The sequence below is a fragment of the Microtus ochrogaster genome, chromosome 17 (genome assembly GCF_000317375.1).
Source record: "Microtus ochrogaster isolate Prairie Vole_2 chromosome 17, MicOch1.0, whole genome shotgun sequence".
In the NCBI taxonomy this organism is placed as follows: domain Eukaryota; kingdom Metazoa; phylum Chordata; class Mammalia; order Rodentia; family Cricetidae; genus Microtus; species Microtus ochrogaster.
The window spans coordinates 3,748,094-3,764,142 of record NC_022019.1 but is presented as its reverse complement, the minus strand read 5'-3'; the positions used below and the strand labels follow the sequence as shown (position 1 = coordinate 3,764,142).

Genomic DNA, 16,049 nt, shown 5'->3' with positions numbered 1-16,049 from the left:
AGAGAGTGTCTGTGTCTAACCACTGAGGTACAAGCTGAAGAGGAAAGAGGTGGCAATCAGGAACAGCTCATCTCAACAGTATGTACAAAAGGAACTTTCTTTGCAAGGTAATTAAATTAGCTTCTTTCATTGAGATGAGAAACAGAGAAGAGTGCTACAGACATACTAAACCTCCTGAGCTAGAAGTCAAGATTTGTTATTAAGTATAAATACCTATTTATTTATATTTTAAATTTATTTTTTAATTAACATTCAGATTGTTTGTGGGGTGCTATGATACCTTGATATTTATTATTTCATAAGGAACAATAAGAAACACCGAGGTGAAACTCTAGCTCTACTCGTAAGAGTTCTGAACACATAGTGCACACCTATTTATTAGGCACCCTCGTGAGCAAAAGGCCACTAAAACTTTCCCCAACAGAAAGTCAGTGCTCTGACCAAGCTCCCGTCCTAATCCACCTCTCTCTGCAGCCTCTTCCGGGAATCCATGATATTCCGCACACACCCGCATACTCAACAGGCTGAAGTATAATTACCTTTAGTTTATGTGCTTCATTCTTATCCCCAGCAAAAAAAGAGTTCTCATCAAAATGCAAAGGAAATGACCTGTGTTTTAAACAGAGAAGGGTCATGTTCATGTATTATAAGTATTAAAAGTCATGCTAATATATTTTACTGGTCAGTGATAAATAATTAAAATAGAACAAAAATCAGTAACACCAAAAATGCAAACAAATACTTATCCTCAAATTTAAATGCTAAGTGCATTAGAAGTCTGGCCCTAAACTTAGACTGCACAAATAAAAATAATGCTGGTATTAAGAACTTATAAAAAAAATACTCAGGTAGTGGTGCCTTTAATCCCAGCCCTCAGGAGGCAGAGGCAGGTGGAGCAGTTGAGTTCAAGGCCAGACTTGAAACTATGAAGCAAGGTCCAGGACAGTCAGAATTATGGAGAAACTCATTCCAAAAAAAAAAAAAAGTTGTTACACAGGTCAAAGTAAAACCAAGAAACTCTAGATATGGGAAGGCCAGGTATGGTGATAAACACCTATTTCCCAGCTCCTAGGAGGCTGAGCAGGAAAATCTAACCATCTCAAAGAAACAAAAAGTTCTAAAGTCCAATGAACAAAACTATAGTTATATTATTTTAAAGATGGTTTCCTGCTCTAACTAAATAATGCAGTTACTTTGGACACCACCCCATGTCTCTATGCTAATGTATACGTTGTAGAACACAGAACCTACTTGATTTCATGAAGAATCTCCAGAAGTAACGCTTTGTTTTCTGCATCTTGAACTTTATCTCCCGTGAAGAGCTGAAAATCTGGGCGCTCAAAAAATGGGAGCACTTTCGAAAGAGCCCTTAACTCTATCAAGTACAGGAAGTATAAGTTCTTCAGCCGCCTTGGGCCTTCCCCTTCAGTCAAAACCCCATCGAAGCGCTGCTGGAACTCCGTCACGTTGTGGCCCCACTTCTTCTCCAGCCAAGTATCTAAGAAGTATGTTAAGTGATTCAAGTGTACAGATGAGTAATTTCCATTTTAACTATAAGGGGCTATTCATATTTATAAAAGGTAATTTCATTTTGTAGTTTAAAATACATTAATTCAACCAAGAATTTTTTTTTTTAGTCTTTAAAAATTCTGTCATAAACCAGAAATGGCAGTGCATGCCTTTAATTCCAGGCAGAAGCAGGTGACTCTTTATGAGTTGAAGGCCAGCTTGTTCTACATACAGTGCCAGGACAGATAAAGCTAAGACCATGCATCAAAAATTTAAAAAAAAAAAAAATGGCTGGGCAGTGGTGGCGCATGCCTTTAATCTCAGCAGCACTCAAGAGGCAGAGAAAGGCATATCTCACTGACTTCAAGGACAATCTGCTCTACAGAGTGAGTTCCACGATACATAGAAACTCTACTTGAAAAACTAAAAAGAGATAGATAGATAGATAGATAGATAGATAGATAGATAGACAGACAGACAGACAGACAGACAGACAGACAGACAGACAGACAGATGATAGGTAGATAGATGATAGATGGGTAGATAGATGGATAAATAAATAAAAATTTAGAAATTCTATAGTAAGAATTTTGTCTTCTGGAACCAATTCTTATTTTTAATTTATTTATTGTTATTTTATGCACATTGGTGGTTTACCATGGATGTTGGGTCCTCTGGATCTGGAATGACAGACAGTTGTAAGCTGCCATGTGGGTGCTGGGAATCAAGCCTGAGTCCTCTGGAAGAGCAGTCAGTCCTCCCAACTACCAAGCCATCACTCCAGCCCCAGGGAACCCTTTTTTTTTTTTAAAGGAGAAAACAGTTTATTTGGCTTATAAGTCTATATTGCAGTCAACTACTGAATGAAGTCAGGACAGGAACAGGAAAAGTAACTGGGGGCAGGAGCTGATGCAAAAGTCACGGATGTATGCTACTTGCTATCTTGCTTCTGGGGCTTGATTTGCCAGTTTTCTAATAGATCTGATGAGCACCAGCTCAGGAATGACATGACCTGCAATGAGCTGGGCCCAGCCCCATTAATTACTAAGAAAAAGTATCTTACAGGCTTCCCTACAATCTGACCTTATCGAGGAATATCTTAATTTATGCTTCTCTCTCTCAGACAACATTAGCTTGTGTCAAGGGGATATAAAACTATCCAACACAGTATATATTTAACAAGCTTCTCATAGTTTAGATTTGCTTCTGACCCTTTAAATTGCCCTTAATTTTAGCTGTCCCTCCTTGTATATACACAACTTTATTTCACTTTTCCCTATTCTTTCCCATTAAGACTTATTTTTCTATTTCAAAATAAGTATCTGCTTATAAAAATATTTTTTATAAATATTACATCCACTCTGAAATCATACCTGCTATTAATCCGCTAGCATAAGCATAATTTTGTCTTCTATAATTAAAACATTAGCCTGGATCATCACGTCTTCATCTGTTGTGTAAATGATTTTAGATACAAAATATATTGTGCTACAGTGGGTGTATTTACTGAATATGGATGATAAATTCACATTCATGTACTGACTTGATTGACCAGTGATCATCCCAGATGAAAGTTAAATAATATTGGCTTCTCTCCCTGATATTAAGCATAAATGCTTCTAGGAAAATAAATGATTATGTATTGTATATTTTTCTGATATCATTTGATTCATGGCACAACAATATGCAACTATAATTTATTGTCACCATTTAAATTTCATCAGACTTTAGATAAGTTTTGCAAATTCTGTGTGCATTGGTTTCCTTGAGAATTCTCTGTTTATTTGATTGTCACAGAAGTACTCCCTACTGAAGATCTGTCTGCCTTTGAAACTTTAAAAAGTAGAAGAAAGTGCTTCATTGCTGTTTCTCCTGACAGCTCAGTCTCCTCAGATGATCACTCATCTGTGAAACACCAAACACTGATGATTTAATGTGCAACAGAATAACACGCTACTTCTTCATCTTTATAGTGCAGTAATGTAGCAATTCACTAATTTGAATGTCACCTTTTATCTGCCATGCAATGTCATGAGCATACATGGCTCTGAGCATGGCTTTAACTTTCTTCTATTTATTTGTTTTTTTTTCTATACATGAGGGAACCCATTCTTAAAGGCAAAATAAATCAAATATTTACAGAGAAAATGGGTTTTTGCTAAAACTCAAGTTTCTGAATATCAACAATCATAAAATTAAAATATATAATTAAAAATGAGTTGCTAAGCTGGAGAGGTGGCTGAGCAGTTAAGAGCACGATAACTTCCAGAGGAACTAACTTCAGGTCCCAGAATCCATGGTAACTCACAATTGCCTTTAACTCCTACTCCATGCAGACCTGACACCTCTGGCTCCTAAGGCACCCATACCCACAAGCACATACCCCACATATGTATGTATAATTAGTAATAAAAGGAGATTGTTTGAGTGACTATCTGAAATTACTAACGAAAAAAAAAAAAGCACTATTTCAAATCAGTTACCATTTTGTTTCTAAAAGGTAAAGTATTTCCCAAGTCCAGAAGAAGTAAGTTACTGAGGAAAACCAAGCATGGTTTGACTTTCTACAAGAATCCTAAACCATGAAGAACAGCAGACAATGCTGTAGCCATTGAAGTCTGCACATAAATAAAGGCTCTCATATGGTAACAAACTGTGCTGCTCTTGGATGTATTTTAATTTCCATGGCCAACAAAGAATATTTCCAATGTGATGTGTATGATTGAGAGTTAGTAATACAGGGACCATTCAACTGCACACAGTTTCCACCTTCCTAATCACTGCCATTTACAAGCGGATTCTGACTGCCCAAGAGTCAAACAAGTCTGTTTTTACATACATGAAAACACCAAGAAAATGTTAAGAATACCTAAAACACAGATTCAATGCAATGCCCATCAAAGACCTCGAAAAAAAGGTACTCAACTTCATATGGAAAAGCAAAAAACCCAGGATAGCCAAAACAATACTGTACAATAAAAGAACTTCTGGAGGCATCACAATCACTGATTTCAAACTCTACTACAGAGCTACAGTACTAAAAACAGCCTGGTATTGGCATAAGATCAGACAGGAGGACCAATGGAACCAAAAGGAAGATCCAGATATTAATCCAAACACCTTTGAACACCTGATTTTTGACAAAGAAGCAAAAAATATCAAATAAAATAAAGTATATTTAATAAGTGGTGCTGGCATAACTGGATATCAAACATGTAGAAGAATGAAAATAGACCCATATCTATCACCATGCACAAAACTCAAGTCCAAATCGATCAAAGACCTCAACATAAAGCCAGCCACACTGAACCTCATAGAAAAGAAAGTGGGAAGTACACTTGAACGCATTGGCACAGGGAACCACATCCTAAATAGAACCCCAGCAGCACAGATACTGAGAGTAACAATTAATAAATGGGACCTCCTGAAACTGAAAAGCTTCTGTAAAGCAAAGGACATGGTCAAAAAGACAAAACGACAGCCAGAATGCGAAAAGATCTTCACTAACCCCACATCAGACAGAGGTCTGATCTCCAAAATATACAAAGAACTCAAGAAATTGGACACCAAAAGATCACGTAATCCAATAAAATTGGAGTACAGACCTAAACAGAGAACTCTCAACAGAGGAATCTAAAATGGCTGAAAGACACTTAAGGAAATGCTCAACATCCTTAGTCATCAGAGAAATGCAAATCAAAACAACTCTAAGATTCCATCTTACACCTGTAAGAATGGCCAAGATCAAAACCACTGATGACAACTTATGCTGGAGAGGATGTGGGGAAAAGGGAACACTTCTGCATTGCTGGTGGGAATGCAAGCTGGTACAACGGATGTCAGTGGGCAATTTCTCAGAAAATTAGGAAACAGCCTTCCTCAAGACCCAGTAATACCACTTTTGGGTATATATCCAAAGGATGCTCAATCGTGCCACAAGGACATGTGTTCAACTATGTTCATAGCAGCTTTGTTTGTCATAGCCAGAACTTGGAAACAACCTAAATGCCCCTCGACTGAAGAATGGATAAGGAAAATGTGGTACATTTACACAATGGAGTGCTACACAGCAGAAAAAAATAACAACATCTTGAATTTTGCAGGAAAATTGATGGAACCAGAAAACATTATTTTGAGTGCAGTAACCCAGACCCAGAAAGACAATTATCACATGTACTCCCTCATAGGTGGTTTTTAAATATAAAGCAAAGAAAGCCAGCCTACAAACTGGTGTAGGAGGGCCTTCTATCTATCTGTTGTTTCATTGGTTGATTAATAAAGAAAACTGCTTGGCCTGATAGGTCAGAACATAGGTAGGCGGGGAAGACAGAAGAGAATGCTGGGAGGAAGAAGGTTGTGAGGTAGACGTCATGATTCTCTGACCCGAGATGGATGTAGGCTAGAATCTTTCCCGGTAAGCTACCACCTTGTGGTGCTACAGATGATTAGAAATGGGTTAATCAAGATGTAAGAGTTAGCCAGTAAAAGGCTAGAGCTAATGGGCCAGGCAGTGCTTAAAAGAATACAATTTGTGTGTTGTTATTTCGGGTGTAAAGCTAGCCGTGAGGGATGAAAAGCAGGCCTGCTCGCCTCATCACTACAACAAACCACAATCCCAGAGAACTCAGACAACAATGAGGACCCTAAGAGAGACTTACATAGATCTAATCTACATGGAAGTAGAAAGTAGAAAAAGACAAGATCTCCTGAGTAAATTGGGAGCATGGGGACCTTGGGGGAGGGCTGAAGGGAGTAGGGGAAAGGCAGGGAGGGGATCAGAGAAAAAATGTAGAGCTCAATAAATATCAATTAAAAAAAAAGAATACCTCTTCTTGAATTTTGCATACAAATGGACAGAAATAGAAAACACTATCCTGAGTGAGGTAAGCCAGACCCAAGAGGAACATGGAATGTACTCATTCATATTTGGTTTCTAGCCATAAACAAAGAACATTGAGCCTATAATTTGTGATCCTAGAGAAGCTAAATAAGAAAAACATATAGGCATCCTCCTGAATATTAACCTTCATCAGGCGATGAAAGGAGACAGAGACAGAGACCCACATTGGAGCACTGGACTGAAATCTCAAGGTCCAAATCAGGAGCAGAAGGAGAGAGAGCACGAGCAAGGAACTCAGGACCTCGAGGGGTGCACCCACACACTGAGACAACGGGGATGTTCTACTGGGAACTCACCAAGGCCAGCTGGCCTGGGTCTGAAAAAGCATGGGATAAAACTGGACTTGCTGAACATAGCGGACAATGAGGACTACTGAGAACTCAAGAACAATGGCAATGGGTTTTTGATCCTACTGCACGTACTGGCTTTGTGGGAGCCTAGGCAGTTTGGATGCTCACCTTACTAGACCTGGATGGAGGTGGGTGGTCCTTGGACTTCCCACAGGGCAGGGAACCCTGATTGCTCTTTGGGCTGACGAGGGAGGGGGACTTGATTGGGGGAGGGGGAAGGAAATGGGAGGCGGTGGCAGGGAGGAGGCAGAAATCTTTACTAAATAAATAAAAGAATACCTAAAAACCAGTGCATTTAAGATTTTAAAAGTACATACCTTGTAAAAGATACCTTGCACTCAAATGCACATTAATGCTTGCATGAAGACCAGATATAAGCCTGTAGAATGCTCTCTTTTCTACACAGAGGCCTAAAAGAAATCAATGATTCAGAAATAAAATTTTTTATGTGAATCTTGGTGATTTAAGATTTCATGACTTTAAAAATGAAAAACTTTACCATTTAAATTTGTTTAAAAGTTTCTGATTTACCTTCTAGCCAGCTGTAAAAAGTGTTCTCTGAAATGAAAAGAAAAATTGTCATAGCTTTTTCATTACACCAAAATATAAATTTTCAAGTCTTTTAAAGATTGTTCCAGCTAATCAAGCAGTGGTGATGGCACACACCTTTAATCTGGAGGCAGGGGCAGGCAGATCTCTGTGAGTTCGAGGTCAGCCTGGTCTACAGAGCTAGTTCCAGGATGGCTCCAAAGCTACAGAGAAACCCTGTCTCAGGGTGGGGAAAAAATTGTTCCAGCTAAAGGTCTGACTGAGTCTTACAATTTCTTCAAAGGAAAAGAAAGTTGGGCGTGGATCCAGGAAGCACTGCTCTGCCCTCAGACCCTGTCTCTAACATTTTATCTGATATCAAACGGTAGAATTAGGGGTCTGGAGGAATATCACTCTGGTACATCACTTGACTACATATTTGTGACCCCTGGGTTCAACCCCTAAGACCTCTAAGACCTCTCTCCCACAAGTAACACACACACACACACACACACACACACACACACACACACACACAAAATCTAGCAAGACTGCTTAACTAGATAAATTTTCATAGCAATCTATGACTTAAAAAGTAAGTACTTTCACATATTTAAGCTAAGAAGAAGCAAACACTATAAGATAACTGCAGATGTAACAGAACCTCATGCAGCTCACCACCTCTACAGAGCCGCGGGGCAGGGCAGAAAACAGCAACACTGCCAACATAGTGAAGCTTACTGATTCTGGTTTCAGAATTATGCTCCAAAGAAATAAGATGGGGAGAGGACAAGGGATTTGCAGAAAGGTAACTATTTTAATTTTAAGGCCTCAAGTCATAACATCTGTCAGTAATGCCTAAGCTAACAGAATAATGAACTACATAAAATGGTAAAATTAACACATCCATTGAAACTGACAAAGAAGTATAACAATAACGTGAAAATATTTTAAACATTTCATAAAATATGTAAGAAATTACATCATTCATGCAATATTTGCTATAGCAATGATAAAACTATTATGCCGGGACCCTTTTATTTTACTAAGGTTCTTTAAAATGGTAATAAACCAAGCATAAATCTATGAAAGAAATAAGAATGATAAACTCAACTATATAAAAACTTCCATCTGTTAGTCAGAAAAATAAATAAACAAAAGCAACCGAAATGCAAGCAAGCTGGATAAAATATATGTTGCAAGCATGACAAAGTGCTAATATCCCAAATATAAATATATAAAAGTCCATAAACAATAAAATGTTAAAATACCCATTAAAGTATAAATAGGGAATGGAAAATTTCAAATAGAATAGCTGACATAAACTGTTCAGTCATGCCAACAACTAAAAGATAAAAATTAAAAGAATATTTTTAACAATCAAAACAGAAAAAAAAAGCATGGGTTGGAGAGATGGCCCGTGGTTAAGAGCACACGCTGCTCTGCAGAGGACCTGAGCTCGTTTCCCAGCACCCATGTCAGGCGGATCACGGCTGCATGGAACTCCAGATCCAGACAGTCTGACACCCTCTTCTGCCTCCAGAATCAACATTCATGTGCACATAGCACACAAAGACACACATATAAATATAATTAAAAATAAAACAAATCTTTAAAAATACAATAATACTGTCACAATTAGTTTCAGCTGTAGACACCCTGGGAAGAAGGGATCTCAGCTGAGGATTCCCTGAAGCAGTCTGTCCTGGGGAGTGTCTGTGGGCCCAGTCCACTGAGGGCAGTTACATCCCTAGGCAGCTGGGCCTGAGACATATGAAGAAAGGAGCTGAGCAAACAGAGGAAGCATTCCTCCATACATTTCTGCTTCATGTCCCTGGCCTTGACTTCCCTCAAAGATGGACTATAATTTGTAAACTAAAAACTCTTTTCTCTCTCATTTGTTTTCGGGTCATGGTATTTAACAGTAACAAAAAAGAAAACTAGAATATAGCTAATGATCACAAGGACCAGATAAGAACATATGCTTGTTTATATAAGAACATATGTTTGTGTGTATATAATACATATTGTATATTATTACATGATTATTTACATAATATATTTATGTAATATATTCTAATAATTATATATACAAACATATGTTCTTGTATATAATTATAAGTTCATAATGAATATGAATTTATCAAAAGTGTCACCATGTCCCACAGCGCAGCAGTATGAAGTCATAACCAGGAGTGTGGTGTCTAAGTCTTAACCTTGCTACTTATAACTCACAGATTTCAGTCACACTGCTCCTAACCCTCACTGGAATTATAAAATGAAGACAAAAATTATTCTTCCCAAAATATTTAGGAAGATTAAGAAAAAAATATATTTTTAAATTGTTTACAATAATCCCACACACATTGTTTTTTAGGGATTGTGATACTACAAGCAGTTGTTTCTTCATGAGAAGCCCCCTCTGCTCCAGTTGTCAGAGCAGAGTTAAGGAATTATGAGGCAATATTGCTTGGGACCTGACCCTCCGATGACATTCTCAGTTAAGTTCCCTGGAACAGTTGTTCTCAACTTGACGTGAGGACGGAGAAGGCAGCCAGGACAGAGCACTATCTAGCAAGTGCAAGGTCTGAGCTCCAATCAGAATTCCTTTTAAAAGGGGGGCCGTGGATAGAAAGATAGTTCTGTGGTTAAGAGTACCTGTTGCCCTTCTAGAGAACCTGGGTTTGATTCCCAGCAACCACATGGTGACTAACACGATCTGTAACTTCTAAGAACTAGTGTGGTGTACATTCACTCACAAAGAATAAATTCTACTCTTTTATTCTTTTTTTGGTTTGTTTGTTTGTGTTGGTTTTATTTTTTCAAGACAGGGTTTTTCTGTGTTGCCCGAGCTGTCCTGGAACTTGGTCTGTAGACCAGGTTGGCCTCAAACTCAGAAATCCACCTGTCTCTGCCTCCTGGGTGCTGGGATTACAGGTGTGCACAACTATGCCTAGCTAAGAATAAGTGTGTGTGTGTGTGTATGTGTGTGTGTGAAGCACTTGGGGTGGGAAGCAAGCATTTGTGCTCAGTTCCGAAAGAATACATTTGAAGTAAAAAGTTTTGAAAGCCCCTCAACCTGACCTGACCATAATGCAGTTCAATAATCACTTAATGCATAGGAGTAGCCATTGGCCCTGTGACCAAAATCAATGCAATACCTATGGATGAATCAGTTCTCTAAGGATCGAGATCTCTATGGATAAACGGTCCTTTCGCTCATAAAAAGACCCCTCTAGCGTGTCTAGAATGTAGCGCAGAACTAGGCTACTGCCTGAGGAGAGTACAGTTATTCAGACCAAAGCTACAGGGTCGCTTCTGCAGCGCAAACAGCATCTGCCTCCAGCTATTCCCATCTGCCTCAATTCACTGGGCTGCCACAGCACAACTGCACTTTTCATCATAGTAACTGAAGCAGCTACATAAGACAAGATAATCAATTATCAAAATGGTAACAAAACAGTAATGCTATCAGGATATCACATTGTCTTTTGAACATGATGCACAAATAGTTCATAAAAATATGGGCTTCCAGGTGGCTCAGGAGGGAAAGCATATGGCTGAATGCTCCCACATACATACACTAAGTAAATAAATACATGTAATCAAAATTAGACATAAGAATAATGTCTCAAAAACAAGAGATTCTGAGGAAGAGAGAAGATACGTCACGTTCAACATTTTCATCTAAATGGACTAAGGCCAAGCAAGCACAGACTCAGTACAGTGGGTCCGTCTGTTTGTCTGTCTGTGTTGGTGCAAAGAACTTAAACGAGGACTTTTCACTCTTTCCCTCATTTTTCTCACTTTTCATTTCGAGACAGGACCTCACTAATTAATTCATCCAGACTGGCCTGTTGTAATAGGAGCAGCGGGCTGCTTCCCACCACCTGGCTAGCTTTACCCGAAATAATTACACGGAAACTGTATTCTTTTAAACACTGCTTGGCCCATTAGTACTAGCCTCTTATTGGATAGCTCTTACATATTGATCTAACCCATTTTTAATAATCTGTGTAGCCCACGAGGTGGCTTACCAGGGAAGATCTTAACCTGCGTCTGTCTGGAATGGGAGAATCATGGCGACTCCTGATTCAGCTTCTTTCTCCCAGCATTTTGTTCTGTCTACTCTGCCTACCTAATTTTTTGTCCTCTTAAAGGGCCAAGGCAGTCTCTTTATTTAACCAATAAAATCAACACAAAACGGCAGACTCCCACATCACTGGCCTGGAACTTGCAATCCTCCTGCCTCAGCCTCCCAAGAAGCTAGGATTATTAACCTGCACCTTAAGGCTCAGTTAACTACATATATAGTGTTTAGATAGCAAAAACTATTTCAATCTCACCACTACAGCAAAAAAATTCTTTGAAAGGCAAAGTAACTCTGAAATATATTTGAAAGTTTAACGTTCCTATTAGTGTAAACTTAGCAATGATAACTAAACCCAAGATTCAGCAAGTACCTTAAAAACCAGCTCTGGTTAAGTCCCAGCACAGCCCATGCCTCAACTAGTTAAGAAGAAGCCTTCTATGGCTTCCACAGCTTGTGGGTAAAGCACACACCTGACTGCCTGAGGCTGAGGCGGGCTGTGCCTAGTGTGTGACTCTGAACACACGCCTTTCTCTCACCTATTCTTTCACCTCAGCACTTTAGAAAATAGTAAAAATTAAGAGCTAGTGTGTGTGTGTCTTGAGACACACAAGAGGGCTGTGAGATTCAAGAATATGCTAAGCTGCATAAGGAAGGAGCTCCAGGCCAGCCTGTGTTATGGATATCTCTAGAGCAACGGGAGGAGGAGATATTCTGAGTGTCAGAGGAAGTGGAAAGAAATGCAGTATGCCACAACACCAGAACACGCATCTCGACAGTCAAGCAAACCCAATGTATAAAACACCAGAACACGCATCTCGACAGCCAAGCAGACCCGATGTATAAAACACCAGAACACGCATCTCGACAGCCAAGCAGACCCGATGTATAAAACACCAGAATACACATCTCAACAGCCAAGCAGACCCGATGTATAAAACACCAGAACATGCATCTCGACAGCCAAGCAGACCCGATGTATAAAACACATGATAAAGGTACATACCTTTACTTTTTCCTGAAAAACAAAACAAAACATTAATTATTATAAACTACTTCTGCCTTTCCCTTAGGAAATGCTACACTTACATGAAAATAATAAGTTAACAATGATCTGTTTTAGTCTGTCAGTGTATCCACACAGGCGCAGTCAATAGAAGGAGTACCAGAGCCACCACGCTGTCCAGCCGTAGGCTAGGCTCACGGAACTCACGTGTGCTCATAGGAGGGGAAGCACAGCACTGGGAGCAGCTGCAGCTCCCGTGTCCACCCAGCCAGAAGTGTTCTTCTACATTTATTGCCCTAACCTACAACACAGTTCTAGCTAAAGACCGCATTACTGCTGCTTTGAACCCCGAGAGGGACAGAAGATTTAACCTTGGGAACGTCTTCAAAGACTATAAAATTCAAATGCTTCATAGTGCAGCAGCTTGTATGCAGCTGCTTACTTACTACTGAAATATCTTCATTGTTTTCCCTATTTTTCTTTTTTAGGTTATATTTTTTATTGAAAATAATTTTCATGCAGTATTTTCTGATCATGTTTTCCTCTCTCCCAACTCCCCCCAGAACCTCCACACCTCCTCACTTATCCAAATCCACACTCTTGTTCTTTCATATTAGAAAACAAAAAGGCACATAAAAAATAATAAAATAGGATAAAATAAAATAAAAAGAAATAAACCTGAATAGGACAAAACAAGCAGGGGGGAAAAGAGTTGTCCCCCTAAAAAAGAGAACAAGAAACACAAACATTCATTCACACACATAGAATTCTCAGAAAGAGCCAGGCGGTGGTGGCATACACCTATGACCCCAGCATTCAAGACACAAAAGCAGATAGATGTTTGTGAGTTTGAGGCCAGCGTGGTCTACAGAGTTCCAGGACAATCAGACCTACGCAGAGAAACCCTGCCTCAAAACTTGCCCCCACAAAAAAAAAAAATACCCCCGCAAAAAGGATTCCCATAAAGAAACAAAATCAGAAGCCATAATACGTAAGCAAAAGTCTGATAGGGCTTAAAAAAAATTCCAGACAAAGCGTCATCGAAACATTAAAACTTCCACTGATAGCATCAAGTTCACTTTGTGTTTTTCTTTAGCTTCACTGTTGTTTGTAAAACATATACTCATCACGGATGTCTTTATTTTTTATTTATTTATTTATTTTGGTTTTTCGAGACAGGGTTTCTCTGTAGCTTTGGCTATTCTGTAGACCAGGCTAGCCTAGAATTCACAAAGATCCTCCCTCCTGCCTCTGCCTTCCGTATGCTGGGATTTCACTGCCACCACTTGGCTCAAAGACTGTATGTATCAGTAAATTATAACTGATGGTCTGAATGAGAACGGTCCCTACATGCTCCTGTGTTTCCAAGTTTGGTCTCCAAACTGTTTGGGAAAGAGTAGGAGGTATGGCTTTGTTCAAGGGAGTTTGTCACTGGGTTTGGGTTTTAGGGTTTGAAAAGCCCAGGACATTCAGCTTAGCTCTCTCTCTGCCTTGTACTTGTGGATCAAGTGTGAGCTCTCAGTTACTCTCCAGCAGCAACCCTTGCCTGCTGCATGCTGGCTACCATGGTGGTCATGGACTTTACGACCCTCTGAAAACATAAGCCGTCAACTAAATGCTTTGCCTTGGTCATAGCGACTCTTCACAGCAGAAGAGGAGTAACTAAGGCAATAAGGACATGTTATTTCTTTTAAAAATAAATGAAATCATATGCAGAAATGGTTGATTCTATTAATGCTTACTACCTGACAAGGCAGTAAGTACCCTTGGCATCTACCTAACGCCTTGCACATGGTAAAGAACCATTTGCAGCAAGGGTAACTGATTCTTTTTACGGCTCTCAACAATATCCAAAGTTAAACTGCTTTATTGGAATTATAATTGTAAAATGCTTCAATTTCTCTAATTCTTGTAAAGAAAGTGTTCATTGGGGAAAACAATCCCAATAATCATTTACCTAGCAACTTACTCCATAATTACCAGGTTCTATACTGAAATAATAGCTGCCCATATCCCAAAGCACTAAGGGATTATGGATACATACATACATGCACACACACACATAACAGAATGATGCTCCCAGGAAGCAGTATATGAAGGAGGGAAACATAGCACAGACTGCTTCAGAAAGAGCTAAAGATGACTTCTACTTGGGAAGGAAGATGTGTTGGGAAAGATATTGAGTGTATATATAGACAGGGAAAACTGTCAGTGAGATATAAAATCATGTAGATTTACAATCAGATCATATATGGAATATGAATAGAATTTAAAGTCTTTTACTTAAGGGTTTTTTGTTTTGTTTTGTTTCTTGTTTGGCTGGGAGTCAAGCCCAGGACCTGAGACATGCTGACCAAGCACCGTACCATTAAACTTCCCAGTTCAAGTTTTTTGAAAAATTAGGTAAATGTGTTGGACATTCATTTGTTTGGAGGCTAAATAAAACTAAAGTAATCAAACAACTACATAGTGTGTTGCAAAATCAGACAATAAATACATAACCTAATCTTCATATTACAATGGCCTAAAACCATGACTATCCTTAGGAAAAACAGCTGTGCCTTCACAAGCATGAGCTATTATAACTTCTCTAGAAACAGGACCAGTGGACTACATGACCTCAACCTCCCTTGCCACTCAACCCTGCCTTCCTCTACTCTAACCCAAGTTCACTAGCCAATAAACAACAGCAACCCAAGTAACTCACCTTGACCAGAAGCCAAAGGATTTAAAGGCCTTTGAATTGTCTGCGGTCTGCAAACAAAAGAATTGTACTGTATGAACACCAGCGTTACCAACAATTATATCTGATTTAGAAAGTGAAACGTTTTATCATGCAGAGGTTTTATCCCTGAGAGAATCACACATGTGCATGCACACAGAAATGCACACACTTAAACACTCAAATGCACACACAGGTTTTCCCCCAAAGTTAGCTAGTACATTCTTTAGAGCCTTCAAGTTTCCAAGTGAAGAACCTTAAGCATTTCTCAGTCACCCAGCGACCAATGTCCATTGCACTGGTTAAGAGAACAAAGGGAATGCTTCCCCTAAGCACTGAACACATACCTAGCTTGTCTGACTCTCCATCTGTGAGCAGTTACGACTATAATAAATTGTTACCATAAAAACTAGAGGAGCAATGTCCATTGTATGTTTAACACAGTGCACAGTGATTACACAAAACACCACCTCGGAGCTGTTCGCTGAACTCAGTTTAACTTGGACAGGATAAAATAACTGCAGCCACAGAAAGGTGAGCAGAGAGTAAGGAAAATCCCTTAATCTCCGATTCTAATCTATACCCCACCACTGACTATGGTGAACTTGGCAAATGAATCAAAGCTCTGGTTCTGAATTACTTAATCTACATAAGGAGATCCTATAATCCACTCTAATCCACTCAGGAATGTTTGCTCAGTGGTTCCAATACTAAATAGATCTACTATTATGTAAGTCTTTAAAGACGTATTTGTTGCAGCCAGTGCCCCAGGGGGAACCGGATTAATGACATTTTAATTTCTATGTCCAAATCAATCTTTTAAGGATATGAACCTGATCTGCACAAGTCTAGGAAAATAGTACATACTTTTTTTTTTTTTTTTTGGTTTTTCGAGAGAGGGTTTCTCTGTGGCTTTGGAACCTGTCCTGGAACTAGCTCTGTAG

General features: G+C 39.2%; 1 protein-coding gene across 1 annotated transcript in view; it reads right to left on the bottom strand.

The window, feature by feature from the left end:
* Ero1a (endoplasmic reticulum oxidoreductase 1 alpha) overlaps positions 1–16,049 on the bottom strand; it is a 44,396-nt gene that overhangs the window by 8,836 nt on the left and 19,511 nt on the right. Inside the window, exons 8-13 of the mRNA XM_005355387.2 lie at positions 15,091–15,137; positions 12,384–12,395; positions 7,291–7,317; positions 7,077–7,169; positions 1,252–1,498; positions 540–609 (exon numbers count right to left, since the gene is read on the bottom strand). Of these exons, the coding sequence (XP_005355444.1) occupies positions 540–609; positions 1,252–1,498; positions 7,077–7,169; positions 7,291–7,317; positions 12,384–12,395; positions 15,091–15,137 (496 nt within the window). The remainder of the gene's footprint in view (positions 1–539; positions 610–1,251; positions 1,499–7,076; positions 7,170–7,290; positions 7,318–12,383; positions 12,396–15,090; positions 15,138–16,049) is intronic.